Source organism: Xyrauchen texanus, chromosome 28 (assembly GCF_025860055.1).
Source record: "Xyrauchen texanus isolate HMW12.3.18 chromosome 28, RBS_HiC_50CHRs, whole genome shotgun sequence".
NCBI classification, from domain to species: Eukaryota; Metazoa; Chordata; class Actinopteri; order Cypriniformes; family Catostomidae; genus Xyrauchen; species Xyrauchen texanus.
The window spans coordinates 18,020,627-18,037,425 of NC_068303.1; the positions used below are offsets into that span (position 1 = coordinate 18,020,627).

General features: G+C 37.7%; 2 protein-coding genes across 2 annotated transcripts; one reads left to right on the forward strand and one right to left on the reverse strand.

The window, feature by feature from the left end:
* Window positions 1-3,037: 3,037 nt before the first annotated feature.
* rhov (ras homolog family member V) lies at window positions 3,038-6,071 on the reverse strand. Its single transcript, XM_052096626.1, has 3 exons — window positions 5,741-6,071; window positions 5,567-5,625; window positions 3,038-4,978 (listed from the first exon to the last, which is right to left on the reverse strand). Exons 1-3 carry the CDS (start codon window positions 5,937-5,939, stop codon window positions 4,532-4,534), a joined length of 705 nt encoding a protein of 234 aa, XP_051952586.1. The 5' UTR covers window positions 5,940-6,071; the 3' UTR covers window positions 3,038-4,531.
* A 1,452-nt stretch (window positions 6,072-7,523) lies between these two features.
* On the forward strand, window positions 7,524-16,743 carry vps18 (VPS18 core subunit of CORVET and HOPS complexes). Its single transcript, XM_052096625.1, has 5 exons — window positions 7,524-7,901; window positions 8,009-8,150; window positions 8,500-8,591; window positions 9,065-10,935; window positions 15,815-16,743. Exons 1-5 carry the CDS (start codon window positions 7,811-7,813, stop codon window positions 16,541-16,543), a joined length of 2,925 nt encoding a protein of 974 aa, XP_051952585.1. The 5' UTR covers window positions 7,524-7,810; the 3' UTR covers window positions 16,544-16,743.
* The last annotated feature ends 56 nt before the right edge of the window (window positions 16,744-16,799 follow it).

The following is a 16,799-nucleotide window of genomic DNA, read 5'->3' on the forward strand; positions in this document are numbered from 1 at the left end:
TCATGGGAACCTAAACCTGTCAGGCCCGACCTTTGTTGCTCAACATGTGGAAAGTGGTAGATTCAAAAGCACAAACGCATCCTTAAGGAAATGTGGGTGTGTATGAACACTGTTGTATTTACAAGTATAGTAGTTTAGTTCAAGGAATAGTCCACCCAAATAAGTAATTGTCTTCTCATTTACTCACCTTTATGTCGGCTCAAACTCATTTGACTTTCTTGATTCTGCAGAACACAAACAAAAATATTTTAATTGAGATATGATGTCTGCTTGTTCATACAATGGACGTGAATGGTGACCAAATTTTCAAGCTCCAAAAAGGACATTAAGGCAGCATAAATGTAATCCACAAGACTCCAGTTGTTTAATCCATGTCTTCTCAAGCGATCTAATCCATTTTGAGTGAGAACAGGGCAAAGTTTTTAATGCATGCCTTCCCATTGCAGACTCTAGGCACTATCATGATTTCAAGTCCGATTACACTTCCTAGTGCTTGACGCATGCACACTAGGAAGTGTAATCAAACTTAAAATCATGATTGTCAAGGAGACTGCAGATGTCAAGATTTATAGTGAAAAAGGAGTTATATTTTAGTCTGTTTTCACCCAAAATTGATTGGATCGTCTGAGAAGACACTGATTAAATCACTGGAGTTGATGGATTACCTTTATGTGCTTAATGGAGCTTGAATATTTGGTCAACACTGACTTATATTGTATGGCCAAAAACACGTCATATCTTCATCAAAATATCTTTGTTTCGGTTCTGTGGAAGAAAAAAGTCATACAAGTTTGAGAAGATATAAGGGTGAAAACATGATGGTAGAATTGTCCTTTTTGGGAGAAATATATCTTTAAATTATTTAATGTAATTAAAAAAGAATCTTGTTGCCTCCTTTTATTTCTCATCATATTGGATTTTTCTTAGAAGTGTTTTGTGGCAGGAAGAAATTAACTCTTTGAATTTCCCATGAACTGGCTAGTTGATCACTGTTTTCTTTTCAATGATGAATTCCTATTGAAACAGGATTTGCTACTTGTTATGTCTAGTCAGAAATAGGTGATATTGGGGGAGGGACATTTTTTTCTAGAGAGTGTTTTAAGTGCAGTATCGGTCATCAATATTTTAGGTCTGTATTCCCCTGTCAAAAGCAAATTTAGTCAATGTTTAGGAGTATAATGGCATATATATGGCCTCAAAGCTAACCAACATGGTCTAAAAGCCACAAAATGTACAATTGAATTTCTTGGGAAATGATTTCCTTAGAGGAATTAAAACTTCCGTGAAAATGCCATGTCTCATGTTTTAGTAGTCTACAAAATATTTCACTATTTACATTTTTTTTCTCATAGAATAGAGAGGAAAGTGCTGTATTGTTTGGTGCTATTCATTCATACTTTGCTCAAACAAGCATTCGCTCATATGGGTCATTTGATCTTTCAAGCAGTGCAACCTGTCATCATAATTCATTTGTATTTACTTCAGTGCAACATAAGAAATTAGTCACAAGTTGTGCAACTCACTTGGACAGGATATACTGATGTCTTCAAGGAGGATGAGAGTAACCCCATACACAGTGGAGGTGATTCATTTTTCTTGGGCAGACCAGAAACTTTGTCTCAAATCTGAAAAATAGCCTTCTATTATATTACCATGACTGTACATTTTATAAACATTTGAGCATGGCTACACTGTAAAATAATGTCGGTAATTTTAATGGTAAAAGAATGCAAAAAGGCTACAGTAAAAAAACTTTAGTTTTAACTATAGGTAGTTAGCTACATTTTATACTATTTGATCATCTACTGTATTTTTAATAAGACAATACATGTTATTTTACTGTAAAATATTGTAATTTGTTGCGGTAGTATTTGGTACAGACTAGTATTTGGTAAATATTAGTTATATTAATTAGGGTGTTCTGTTTTAGATTTTATGAAGTTTAGTTAATGTTGTTTTGCATTATTTTAGTGTCACATGTGTTACACTGGTGTTTTTTTGTGTTTGTGTGAGTCTCTGCATGTGGATGGTTCATTGCTCCAGTAAGGGTCACTCATCATGTGGCCTTTTGTAGTTATAATAACAAGTAAAAAAGCTGATTTTTTTTTATAGTTCCAGAAGGTTAGTTAGTATATGCATGGGTGTAGATTCCAGGGGGAATGGGGAAGGAATCCCCACCCCCCCAACACAATGATCAAAACAAGCAAAACCAAATATTTTGCAAAGTATGAAAGCGTAATCATTGATTTTTTCTTTTGCTGTAATATAATATAAATGGTAGTGAACCGTAAAATATATGGACATCAAAATGACATCCCGTAAAGCCTGAAACATGGCCACCACATTTTTTACTGGCAACCACAGCTGACTAGTATTTGTTTATGTCATAGCTGACATAAACAAGTTTAATTATTAAGAATTTTTAAGAATGGACTTCTTAACCCACCTAAACATATTGTTGGAAGACAGTTTACATGACATTTTAGTGTTTTGTGTTCTCCAAGTTTAAAAGTAAACAGTAGAAATAGCTTCAGAATTTCTCGGAAAAGTTTAAACAATGCAAACATAGCAGCAAGTTCCTGGTCTTCTGTTTACATTGTAATATGTAATATGTGAGTAACATCGTCTCCTACATTCAATGTCTTGAAGGGACTTTCACAGCATGAGAGCAGAGAAGTGAGTTCACAATGTATTCATATTCCTTTAGTACTTGGCACTTCCTTGAGTGTTTCATTTACACCATCTGAAGATATTTGCAAAGTCGTATACATGAAGCACTCATGCTGTTTGAAGTGTGTGTATTCAGATTTCTACCACTGCTCACTGGTGTACATCATTTAAAAGCGCATATCATACTGTATATATCCAAAGTAATATTTGTCCCATAACCACAGACTTTTAATTACCCATCGAAATAACATAGGTATTCCAACTTCTACAAATACAATTACCAATTATTTAAAGATAAACATTTAATTTATTTAATGTCAGGGTTGAAAAACAAACAAACAAGTAATTCAAATTGATATTTGTCAACATGTTGTTCATTTATTTGATATTTAAAGAAGAACATAAGATTATGTAAATATCAACTTTCACATAACACTTTAAAAAGAGGATAGTTGTATTGTGAACAGCACTGGAAATGTATTTTAAGTATATTTGCCATTTAAATATAATTTTTGGTAATGCAAAGAAACACTGAAGGAGAAGCGGTTTCAAAGTGCTTCTTCAATTTGATCATTGGAGGCAAAACAAAAAAGAAACGACAAACAGATTAAATGATCGATACATCCTTCTTGCCTGAGGCATCAAAATAGAACAGTTAAAACTGTTAAAAAACAGCATTTAAAAAATGATCTCTTCCACAAGAAGCATATTTATAAAAAAGACAGCACCGCTTACTTTAAGATAAGTACACACTGTCAGTAATAGATCAATACATTTTTCTAAAGATAAAATGATTAACAAATAAACTAACCATGGCTCCACAACATGAGCTGGGTGTCAATAATTGTATCTGTGTATGCCCTATCACTTCTTTACCAATGTATTTGAACAAGAGAGGACACAGAAATCGTCTTTGAAAATCCAGAGCAGGTCTACCAAACTTTCCCCTGATGCAGGAAATCATGTTCACACAAACCTAATAATCTTATTTTACAACAGTTTGGGCAATTTATCAGATAGACAAGCTGAAACATTAAGCGTGATGTTGGATTTATATGGTTGCAAGCACTTAAGGTGACAACTTACACATCAGCTTTTGTTTTGACTGTTGCATATGAAAGAGCCTGTCTGACAAAGTAGCACCCAACACAAAAGAGATAAGACTGATACCCAGTCTTGTCCCCACTACCATCAGAGACATCTCCATGTGAGCTCTATAAAGCTTTGAATAGGCAGCTATCCATCTCATGAATTCATATCATTTACATATGGTGTGTGCTCTTTCTGAACAATACTTGATTTAAGATTAGTTTTCTCAAACGTTTCCTAAACTTTGCTTTGAGTTCATAATGTGTCTATAAATCATACAACATGTATTGCATACAGACTTTGCGATAAAAATGCACTTTAAGGGATGGTTCGGGGAAATCGTCATTTAATCATAATGTTATTCCAAACCTATATTACTTTCTTTCTTTTGTGGAGCACATGAGACGTTAGGTAAAATGTTAGCCTCAGTCACCATTCACTTTTATTGTATGGACAAATTTATGAATGGTGATTGAAAAAAAAAACAAATGCTGAAATTGTCTTTTTTGGGTTCCACAGAAGAAAAAAGTCATACAGGTTTGGAATGATACTCATGAGTAAATGAGAGAATTGTAATTTTTGAGTGAACTATTCCTTTAATCCAAAGGGTTGCAACACAGCACCTTAAGTGACTCTGTTCCTGGGAAGCTCACCACAGAGCAAACGACTCCACCCATAAAATCAAGCTCAATGACCAGAAGCACTGCGGTAAAAGCATTGTCCAAAATATATTAATTAATCATGTAAACAGTTCACATTTTGACCTGCAGTGTCAGATGAAGCAGAAGAACTTCTTCCAGCTACACTTGGAAAAAGCTTTGGTCCGTCTGTCTGACAGTCTCAATTTTTTGGCCTTCCTGGCCTTGTGCTTAATAGCTGCAAATATGGCAGCATCAAAGGCCTCCTTTAGGTTTTTCTGGGTCAGGGCTGAGCACTCCACATACTCGACAGCCCTGATCTTCTCGGCAAGGCTCTGTGCTCTTGAGCTGACCACAGGTTTGACCTTGTACCTGTCCAAGTCTATGAGAACATTAACGTCCAACTGAAGGTCCGATTGCGTTCCAACTAAAATGATAGGGGACGATGGGTTGCATGCACGAATCTCAGGGATCCATTTCTTGGTTATGTTCTGGAATGATGTGGGATTTACCACACTAAAGCAGAGGAGGAAGACATCCGTGTGTGCGTAAGACAGAGATCTGAATTCATCAAATTCTTCCTGCAATTACAAAGCACAACTTAAGTCACGTTTATCCAATTCTCAACTTATATCATTTGATTAAGGCTTCCAACTTTCTACATTTTCATGGGAACACTCAATTCAGATACATTTATTAACAGATTTCATATTAATTTATGTCACGAACAATACACATTAATCAAACATCTCACTTGTAAAATGTGTCAGATTTAGCCAATGGCTAATTTTCATCTGGGTAAGTTGATGTCAAAGGACAAATTTACACTCAAAATAAATAATTTTATACACAGAAAACTACCATAACACTTAAAACCAACCAATAACCAATCTTAAAAAACATGAAACTCAAACACAATATAAAAAATAAATAAATCCCTAAGACAATACTACTAATGCTAAATACCACATATGCAGTTGTGGTTTGACAGTAACCAGACCTTTAATTTTTTAGAGAAAACACCATGACTTTTTAGAGTTTTAAAATTATCTGGAAGTACATTCCAGTCATGGGTTTGATCAAGCAAATGATAACTGATCAAAAAAAAACAAAACAAAACAAAAAAAACAAATATTAAACAAATAGTTTAGATTAAATGATCACAATACCTGTCCAGCAGTATCCATCAGCTGAATTCGTACAGGGGTCCCATCCACCTGAACTTGTCCTGAATAACCAGATGTAAAAAAAAATTAATTGCGGAGATCTTTATGATCCATCAAGATCTTAATCATGACCTTTTTACATTTACTACAACATCCTCATCAATATAATTTGCTTACCTGAGAAAACGTCAAAAGCTGTCTGTTTATAATCCGTCGGATATCCATTAGTTGTGTAGCTTACAATCATACTAGTCTTTCCAACAGCTCCATCCCCAACCATCATGCAACTAATCGTAGGGTCCAGAGCGTCGTTTTGCTCCAAGCACACAGACGGAAATCTTGATTCTTGGTAAAAGTAATCCATTTGAGGTGGCATGTCCAAACGTTAAAGACAGTAAGATACCTCTTTCAAGAACACTTTTTAAACTCCACAGTATTTGGTTGCGTCTTTGTTGGGAGTGATGAGTGACTCATTACTTTCCAAGCTCAAAGGCTGAATTGACTGCTTTTTGATCTTTGACGGGACTTCTGCCTTTTGTATCAGTTGGGCGCTATGAAGCGGCTTGAATTTGCATAGCCACTCCCACAACCATCACTTGGGCCTGAATGACAAGAACACTAATCCATGGTTTGAACACAGTAAGTTATTTTATGATTATTTTATATTTTATTCTTTTTATTTTTTTTGGCTTTAGGGTTAAAAAAAAGTTAAGTTGACATACTTGATTAAATTATAATTAATAAAGCAGAATGAAAACACAACGAGCACAATACATAAACAACACAAATTAACCAGTTGCAAAATTATTGTGTAAATACTCTGTAAGAAACACTGTAAGGTGCCGTTTTCAATTGTTGTTCTATCTAAACATGCGCTAGACGGACGTCTTTTGCAGTTGCACCGCTTTTCAGGAGCGCCGCCTTTATTAGACACCGTACATACGTATCAAATTAAAGGAATATTCCGTTCAGTACAAATTAATCTGAATCGACAGCCTTTGTGGCATAGTATTGATTACTACAAAAAAGAATTTCGACCTGCCCCTCCTTTTTTTTAAAAGGGGGAAAAAAATCTGAGTTTCAGTGAAACACTTACAATGGAAGTAAATGAGGCCAATCCGTAAACATTAAAATACTCACTATCTAAAACGTTTAACCACAACACGTAAACAATATGCGTGTTAACATGATTTTAGTGTGATAAAATAGCGTACTAAGATTTTCTGTGTAAAGCTATTGCTAATCTCACAACTTGATGATGTAATGTCAACAGACCCTAAAATGACTGTACAAATGATGATTTAAACAACTTTACAGCTAAAATAATACATGAGTTTTAACAGAAGAATAAATGTAAGTGCTTTTATAAAATATAAGCTATACATTTCTGCCTTTAAACCCTCATAAATTGGCCCCATTCACTTCCATTAAGTGCCTCACTTTAAATTAGATTTATTTTTCTTTTAAATAATTATTTTGTTTGTGGTACTCAAAATTACGCTTCAAATGCTGTAGCTTGAGCTTAACTTGTTTTGTGTAACCAATGCTGTCTTTGGTTATGAATATTGGTAGTAATATAATGTACGGTGGCATGCTGCTGTATATTCTATCTAAAACAACATTTAGCTAATTCTTTTATAATTATTATTAAATGCAGTTTTTATGGCCTCATATTATTTGAGAGACCACATGGAACATTTTCCATAGTAATTCAGCACAATTTAACTTTTTTTAAAACGCGTCTCACAATCGTTATTTGTGGAGCTGCTGTTTTTTTGTTGTTGTTTTATAAACACAACACGTATTAGTTCATTCTTAACTATAGAGCGCCACTTCGTGCACATGTTAGGGAACTGCAGTATAGTATCTACCTGTAATCACATGACATTCATCAACTGACCAAGATAGCGCTGCACACAACTAAACATCTGTAATTCAAAATAATAATAATAATAAAAAAATAAAAAATAAATAACTCTAATTCTGTCCATTTCAGTTCCTAAAATATGATTTATTTATTTAATTTAAGTTTTTTATCTATTTGATATCATTATATTTTACTCCGCACACGGCTGGGGTAGTGACAGTAAAATCATCTTTGGACTGGACGGCTAGTTAGCTAAAATGCTAACGTGTCACAGGGATGGGAGCAGCTGGTAGAGATCTTTATGTGTAATGTAGACGCAGGTTCAGTATCTTTAATCAACTGTGGTTTAGTGAATAGTACGTTAGATTAGAACATTTGAAATGGCATCTATTCTTGACCAGTATGAAGATTCTCAGAACATCCGTCAACACAGTCGTGTCTCAACGGCTAATATTGGGATCACTCATTCAGGTAAAACGAACAAATCTCTTGAACGACACAAATCATTTGGAATAGCTGAAGCAAATATAGACATTTATGATGTCGGTTTTTGACATTATGTTTGTGCATGTTCACAGGGTTTGTGAAGGTAAGACTGGAGGAAGAGAAACCAATTTTTAATAAGCAACGCATCGATTTCTCCCCTCCCGAAAAAATCAACCACTTCACAGTGTCCAACAATCAGTTATGCATGAGTCTAGGGAAGGACACCCTACTAAGGTAAAGCTGCATTTCTCGGCTGAATGTTATCATCAACCGGTCTTTCCATGGCTTAATTGGGTGATTTTGCAGTTGATGAGTTTTGCATTGATTAGTTTATTTACGGTACATACCAGGAGTGATTTTTATTTTAATTATGTTTGAAAACTTAGTGAAGGACTATGGAGCAATTATGTGACAATCAAAGACAAATCTCTTTGATATGCATATGTAATTTTCTTGTTGAATGATTTTAAAGTGATAAATTCACTTAATCCACCTTTTATTTCCAACTGTATTTAATCAATTACAGATTCAAAGTATTTAAAATGTATTTAAATTCACCCCATATCTGCATATTATTTTTTAGAATTGATCTTGGAAAACCTGATCAGCCAAATCAGATTGAATTGGGAAGAAAGGATGACAGCAAAGTGCACAAGCTTTTCCTGGATTCAACAGGTAATTAATTCGATTTTGATGTTCACACCTTGCAAGAGGATTTAAATGGCTTTGGGTCCTTTGAGCTTTCAGTTAATGCCATTAGACACAATCAGTGGTTTGATTAGATTTCCCTTCAAATTAGTATGACATTAGCTGCATCCCAAAGCATTTGACCAGGTGTGAACTGGGCAATACATCAAGGACAACATGTATACATTTTTTAAATTCTTTATTAAAAAGAACTACATACACAAGAATAATTTTATTTACAACATACATGAAATTCACATCCATCTAATGTTTTTGTAAATTAAAGCTAAATTTAAGCTCTTTAATACAGCGACTCTTCATAAATAGTCAGATCATATTAATATTATCATTAAGAGAAACAAATGAATAAGTGTGAATCTTTCAAAATCTGTCATTCCTCTTTGAACTTCTTAAACTTGCTTTTATTTTATTGTCCAAAAATACAAATATTTGTGTTGCAGGGTCACATTTAGTCATCAGCCTTACTTCAAATGAATGTGTATACCTAAACAGAAACACTCAGAAGGTTCGAAGTCTATCTCGATGGAGAGGCCACCTAATAGAAAGTATAGGTTGGAACAAATTAACAGGCTGTGAGACCAACACTGGGCCGATTCTGGTTGGCACCAGCCAGGGCATTATCTTTGAAGCCGAGATCTCTGCATCAGAGGGCAGTCTCTTCAACACCAACCCAGACCAGTACTTCAGACAGGTTCACTCCCTGGAGGAGGATAGTAAGCCTGCACCAGTTTGTTGCCTTGAGGTCCAATGTGGCATGGAATCGAAATATTTCATCATTGCTACCACACAAAAACGCGTGTTTCAGTTTGTTGGCAAGTTGGCAGAGGGCTCTGAGCAGCAGGGGTTCAGCTCCATTTTTGCCCAGAACCAGGATCTATTACCCAGCTTTCAGGAGTTTCCTGTCAATATGGGCTACAGCGAGATTGCTTTCTACACATCGAAGCTTCGGAGTTGCCCCAAGACCTTTGCCTGGATGATGGGCAATGGGGTTTTGTATGGACAGCTGGACTATGTGCGGCCTGACTCTCTACTTAGTGATGTGCAGGTGTGGGAATACACATCAGATATTCATTTAAACTTTGTCAAGCCCATCTCTATTGTACTTACTCAGTTTCATTTCCTACTTCTGCTCCCTGACCGTGTGAAGGGTATCTGCACTTTGAATGGGCAAGTGGTGCACGAAGATGTGTTTCCAGAAAAATGTGGCCCCCTAAAAAAGATGATCAAAGATCCTGTCACAGGGCTTGTATGGATTTACGCTGAAAAAGCTGTCTTTCGCTACCACATTCAGAGAGAAGCAAGGGATGTTTGGCAAATGTACATGAACCTGAACAAGTTTGATCTGGCTAAGGAGTTCTGCAAAGATAGACCAGAGTGTATGGATATGGTACTTGCCAAGGATGCAGAGCACTGCTTCCAGAACAAACGCTACCTGGAGAGTGCTAAGTGTTATGCCCTCACTCAGTGTTACTTTGAGGAGATTGCACTGAAGTTCATTGAGGCCAAGCAGGAGGAAGCCTTGAAGGAATTTCTGAAAAAGAAGCTAACAAATCTGAAACCCAGTGAGAAGACTCAGATCACCCTGCTGGTAACCTGGCTGACTGAACTATATCTGAACCGGCTTGGTCAGCTGGAGGCTGATGACAGTAAACAACACACCTTTCAGGAAACCCGTGAAGAGTTCTGCACCTTTCTAAAAAGCCCTAAACACAAAGATTGCTTCTACAACAATCGCAGTACCATCTATGACCTGCTCGCTAGCCACGGGGACGTGGACAACATGGTTTATTTCTCTGTTATCATGCAGGACCATGAGCGGGTTATATCTCATTACTGCCAGCATGACGACTACAGTGCAGCCTTAGATGTCCTCTCCAAGCACTGTGATGACAGGCTCTTCTATAAGTTTTCCCCGGTTCTTATGCAGCACATTCCCAAAAAGGTGGTAGATGCTTGGATACAGATGGGAAACCGGTTAGATCCAAAGAATCTGATCCCAGCATTGGTGAACTACACCCAGATGGGCAGTTTGCAACAAATTAATGAGACTATTCGTTACATGGAGTTCTGCGTATATGAGCTGGATGGCAAAGATGAGGCCATTCACAATTACTTACTCTCACTTTATGCTAAATACAAGCCAGATGCCCTGTTGTGGTACCTTGAACAAGCAGGAACACATGCTTCAGACATCCACTACGACTTGAAATATGCCTTGCGCCTTTGTGCTGAACATGGGTACCTGCAAGCCTGTGTCTTAGTCTACAAGATTATGGAGCTGTATGAGGAAGCCGTGGATCTAGCCCTACAAGTATGTGTGCCATCAAGTTATTTTTATTTCTATTTAAAACTGTCTAAATTATGATAATTATGTTGACTTGACATGTAGAGTTATTCTACAAATTGCTTTAGGGGTTTTCATTTTTAAATCCCTTAAATGGATAGTTCACCCAAAAATGACAATGGAAACTGGTTTTTTACTCACCCCTCTGTTGTTATAACACCATATGACTTTGTTTTTCTTAACACAAAGGGAGAAGATGTGAAAAATTTTGTTTTCTGAAGCTATGTTTCCATCAACGGTTTTAATGCACATTTTGGGATATTGCATAAAAACTGCTGGATGGAAACACCAAGATAAAAAAATGATATGGTCGCTTGAATAAATTTTTTATTCGATACAAAGAAATGCACATAAACTATGATTTAAACGCATTTACCGAATAAACTCCAATTGAATTTGTTAGGAATAAAAGATGCACATCAAAAAGTTCTTGTCTCTGAAAAACTTGTTCATTACTGGACTATCCGGCGGGCCAATCATCACATCTGAAATGTTGCTCGGGTCATTCTGAAATAAGTGTCTAGAAAATCCAAAGCCTACAAAGAGTTTGCAGAGCAAATAAGTCTAAAAAGAGAAGGTATATTGAGGCCTTTTGAAAAATATCTATAGATCTGCACGTATTGTATAGTCATAAGTATGGATGAACGCACATATATAGCACTCACAGAAGACTTGTTGTTATGTGGTGACAACTGTAAGTGCATGTTTTTGTGTGTGTGGTGGGGTCTCTTCCGCAGTGTACGAAGCGCACTGTTGACTGGGGCTGGCAAGCATTATGTTGCATCAAGAATATTAAATGAACATGTGAAATCACAACAGTGGTGCTTAAAATTCAGCAGAGGTGCAGCGCCCTGCAAAATGTATATAGGGGAAACGCTGAGTGTGTGACTCGCTGTCGCTCCCAAACATGAGACAAAATTCTTTATAGTATTTTGTCTGCATGCTCTAAACTGCCAGTTTTTTGTTTTTAATAAAACGCTCACAGTGGCTACAATTTCTCCAGAAGTGATGATTTCATCCTTTTGAACACCCTTGGATGGAAAATCGGCTTTATTCGACCATTGTTTTTGCTATAATATGTTTTTTGCTTAAATTAAATTTGCAACTTGGATGGGAACATAGTTACAGATATCATATAATGGCAGTTTATGGTAACCACCTCTTCAAGTTTCAAAAAGATGCAAAAGTATAATTCATAAGTCTAATCAATTATTTTTGTGACTCGTGTCTAGTTATGAAGGCATACGTTATGGTTGGTGAGAAACAACACAAAATCAAATGTATTATTTAGTGAAAATGTTCAATGACCGTTGGTCTCCTGTGCTTGTTCGTGAGACAGACTGCAGGCAAGCTTTACAGCCCCCTGCACAAGAGCAGAACTCTGCAGCTGTTCGTGAGGTGGGGCGTTCAAGCAAAAACTCGTTTTGTTTCACTTCAACAGGACCCACCAGTGATATTAACAACAGAAAACACAACATAGCTGCACGCAAACCAGAAAACATACAAACATCTCTGAAGAGTTTGTAGCCGAAAATAGATGCATTACTATGCCCAGAACCGGAGATAAAGGCGGAGGGAGTGGGAATGTCTGTCACCTCTTCTCCATTCTGTGTGTGTGTGTGTGTGTGTGTGTGTGTGTGTGTGTGTGTGTGTGTGTGACAGACCTCCACCTGAAGAGAACTTTGTGAAAACACTCGGTAGGTGTAACATTCTCTGCCAAAAACAAGAAGTTTTAATCGGCAAGTGAGATATAATATTATCAGAATGATTTTGGACCGGTGCCAGCTCATAGTGAACACAACTCATGGCGCCATGCCAAATATAGAAACCAGTGATCAACAGAATGTCCATCACCCATCACAGCTGCTTAGGACAAAAACATTGATTAACATGGAAAATATTTTTTCCATTGCGTGCTGTTTGCCATCTGAGTAGGACACAGTGTGACTGTAGCTACCTTCACCCCCATCTCTCTGTTTGATTGAGGACTCTGGTTCAAACAAATAAGGCTTTTCAATGAAATGCATACATTTTTCAACTACAAACTCTTCAGACATGTTGTCTAAGTTCTGTTCTCTGGTTTGTGTGCATCCATGTTGTGTTTTGTGTTGTTATTATCGCTGGTGGTCCTGTTGATGCTAAACAAATTGAGTGAGTAAACAATGACTGAAATTTTATTGTTGGGTGAACTAATCCTTTGACCAAGACCAACATATCTTTTTATTTTAAAAAAATGTTTTTTTCTTGATTTTGGTTCTCTCCCATATTTGGAATGCCTAATTCTCAATGCGCATTGACTCACCTCAATCCGGGTGACGGAGGACGAATCTCAGTTACCTCTGCGTCTGAGACCGTCAATATGCACATCTTATCATGTGGCTTGTTTAGCACATCACCGTGGAGCCATACCGTGTGGAGGCTTCGCTCTATTCTCCGCTGCATCCACGCACAACTCGCCATGTGTCCCACCGAGAGCGAGAACCACATTATAGCTTTCACGAGAAGGTTACCCCATGTAACTCTACCCTCCCTAGCAACCGGGCCAATTTGTTTGCTTAGTAGGAATGGCTGGAGTCACTCAGCACACCCTGGATTCGAACTCGCAACTCCAAGGGTGGTAGTTAGTTTCTTTACTCGCTGAGCTACCCAGCCCCTGGAGAAAGCCAGTTTCGACTGGGTTGGACAGAGGAGGCAGGATTCAGGTACGGATTTCATTCACTCTTTTATTACTAAAACTCATAGCCAGTTTGCTTTTCCAGCATTCATATTCTGCACACAAACGCATAGTTCTGCTTTGTGTCTCTCTGTCTCCTCTCCTCTGGTGTGAGCTCCTCTTATTGCTCTCACTGGATTACTGTAACGAGAAACAGCTGTTAGTCCTAATTATCACCTATGGATGAATCCTTACCAATTCCCCTTTGCTCCACCATGACCCATACCAACTATCCCAGTTCCCTCACAGAGCATTGGTCCTGGAAGAGAGTGAGAGAGAGAAAAAGAGGACTTTACTTTTTTGTGACTTGCTGGATGAATCGTCGCTCTGCTCTGGGAGGAATTTTGGAATGCCGGCCACTTCAGGGAAGGTACACTACTGTGCCAAGTTTTCACCATTTGGAGATAATGACTTACTGTGGTTCTTTTGGGACCCATAGCCTTTGAAATAGCTTTGTAACCTTTCCCAAACGGATGTATTTCAATATCTTTTTTCCTTTTCAACCTTGGGTAAGACCCTTTTAGCCAACTTCATTCTGCTGAAAATTTCTATTTAGGTGTTGATTTGATTGAACTTAACTAAGGGACAAATACTTTTTCACACAGGCCAAGTTGGTATTGGATAACTTTTTTGCTTCAATAAATAACATTATCATTTAAAAACTGTATTTTGTGTTTACTCAGTTTGCCTTTGTTTTATGTTAGATTTTGTTTGAATTTTGATTCAAACGGAATTGATGTTCAATCGGGTTCAAGTCTGGGGTCTGGCTGGGCCACTTAAGGACATTCACAGAGTTGTCCCATTGCCACTCCTTTGTTATCTTGGCTGTGTGCTTGGGGTCATTGTCCTGTTGGAAGATGAACATTCGCCCGTCTGAGTTCCAGAGCGCTCTAGAGCAGGCTTTCATCAAGGATGTCTCTGTACATTGCTGCATTCATCTTTCCCTCGATCCTGACTAGTCTCCCAGTTCCTGCCGCTGAAAAACATCCCCACAGCATGATGCTGCTACCACCATGCTTCACTGTAGGGATGGTAATGGCCAGGTGATGAGCAGTGCTTGGTTTCCTCCAGACATGACGCTTACCATTCAGGCCAAAGCGTTCCATATTTGTTTCATCAAACTAGAGAATTTTGTTTCTCATTCTCTGAGAGTCCTTTAGGTGCCTTTTGGCAAACTCCAGGCAGGCTGTCATGTGCCTTTTATTGAGTGGCTTCCATCTGGCCACTCTACCATATAGGCCTGATTGATGAGAGATGGTTGTTCTTCTGGAAGGTTCTCCTCTCTCCACAGAGAAACGCTGGAGCTCTGTCAGAGTGACCATCGGGTTCTTGGTCACCTCCCTGACTAAGGCCCTTCTCCCCCGATCGCTCAGTTTGGCCGGGCGGCCAGCTCTAGGAAGATTCCTGGTGGTTCCAAACTTCTTACATTTACGGATGATGGAGGCCACTGTGCTCATTGGGATCTTCAATGCTGCAGAAATTTTTCTGTACCTTTCCTCAGATCTGTGCCTCGATACAATCTTGTTTCGGAGATATACAGTCAATTCCTTGTACTTCATGACTTGGTTTGTGCTCTGAAATGCACTTTTAACTGTGGGACCTTATATAGACAGGTGTGTGCCTTTCCAAATCATGTCCAATCAACTGAATTTACCACAGGTGGACTCTAATCAAGTTGTAGAAACATCTCAAGGACAATCAGTGGAAACAGGATGCACCTGAGCTCAATTTTGAATGTCATGGCAAAGGCTGTGAATACTTGTGTACATGTGGTTTTTAATTTTTACTAAATTTGCTAAGATTTCGAACAAGCTTCTTTCACGTTGTCATTATGGGGGTATTGTTTGTAGAATTTTGAGGAAAATAATTAATTTAATCAATTTTGGAATAACGCTGTAACATAACAAAATGTGGAAAAAGTGAAGTGCTGTGAATACTTTCCGGATGCACTGTACACAAAAACAGGGAAAAAAAAAATCAAGATGGGGCAAATACTTTTTCACAACACTGTATCTGATGATGGCATTTTGTCTTGATGTAATGTCTGTATTACCATCAAAACTAGTTACATTTTTTAGACAAGTCTTAACTATCTAGTTTTTTAAAAATGCCTTTTATTGTTCTACCCATTAGGTGGATGTAGATTTGGCCAAGTCTTGTGCCGATCTTCCAGAGGATGATGAGGAGCTGAGAAAGAAGCTGTGGCTTAAGATTGCTTGTCATGTGGTTCAGGAGGAGAACGATGTAAAGAAGGCCATGAATTGTCTGTCCAGTTGCAACCTGCTCAAGATTGAGGACATTTTACCTTTCTTTCCAGACTTTGTTACAATAGACCACTTTAAGAAGGCAATTTGCAGCTCCTTGGAGGAGTACAACCAACACATTGAGGAGTTGAAACAAGAAATGGAGGAGGCCACAGAAAGTGCCAAGCGTATCCGTGAAGACATCCAGGAGATGAGGAACAAATACGGGGTGGTGGAGTCTCAGGAAAAATGTGCCACTTGTGATTTCCCCTTGCTCAATCGACCTTTTTATCTATTCCTGTGTGGACATATGTTCCATTATGATTGTCTCTTTCAGGAAGTCATTCCTCACCTCTCTGGCTATAAGCAGAATAAACTGAAGGAGCTTCAGAAGAAGCTGGCAGAAACCATGCAAACCACCAAATCCAGGCACAAGCCAAAAGAGGAGGATACAGTCAGTCTAGGCAAGGGCCAGGGTAGCAGAGAGCAGATCAAGTCAGATATCAATGATCTCGTTGCTAGTGAGTGTGTATACTGTGGTGAACTGATGATTAAATCTATTGACAAGCCTTTCATAGGTCCACAGATATTTGATGAAGAGATGTCCAGCTGGCTCTAAAAGAAACACTTCTGCAAAAAGAAAATAATTTGAGGGCTGCAAATGAAATATGTCTATATGGTGTACATTCAGTAAATATGCTGCAAATGTAACCACTTGCCCTTTGTAAATTAATTGAAAAACTTGATTAAGTTTTACATGTGCAATGCTGAATTAATGAGTATTAACATGATTGTTAAAAGTATTGAAATATTTAAATAAATGCCCTTTTTTATTTAAATTGTTTCTTTTCTCACCAATTTTGAAATGCCCAAGT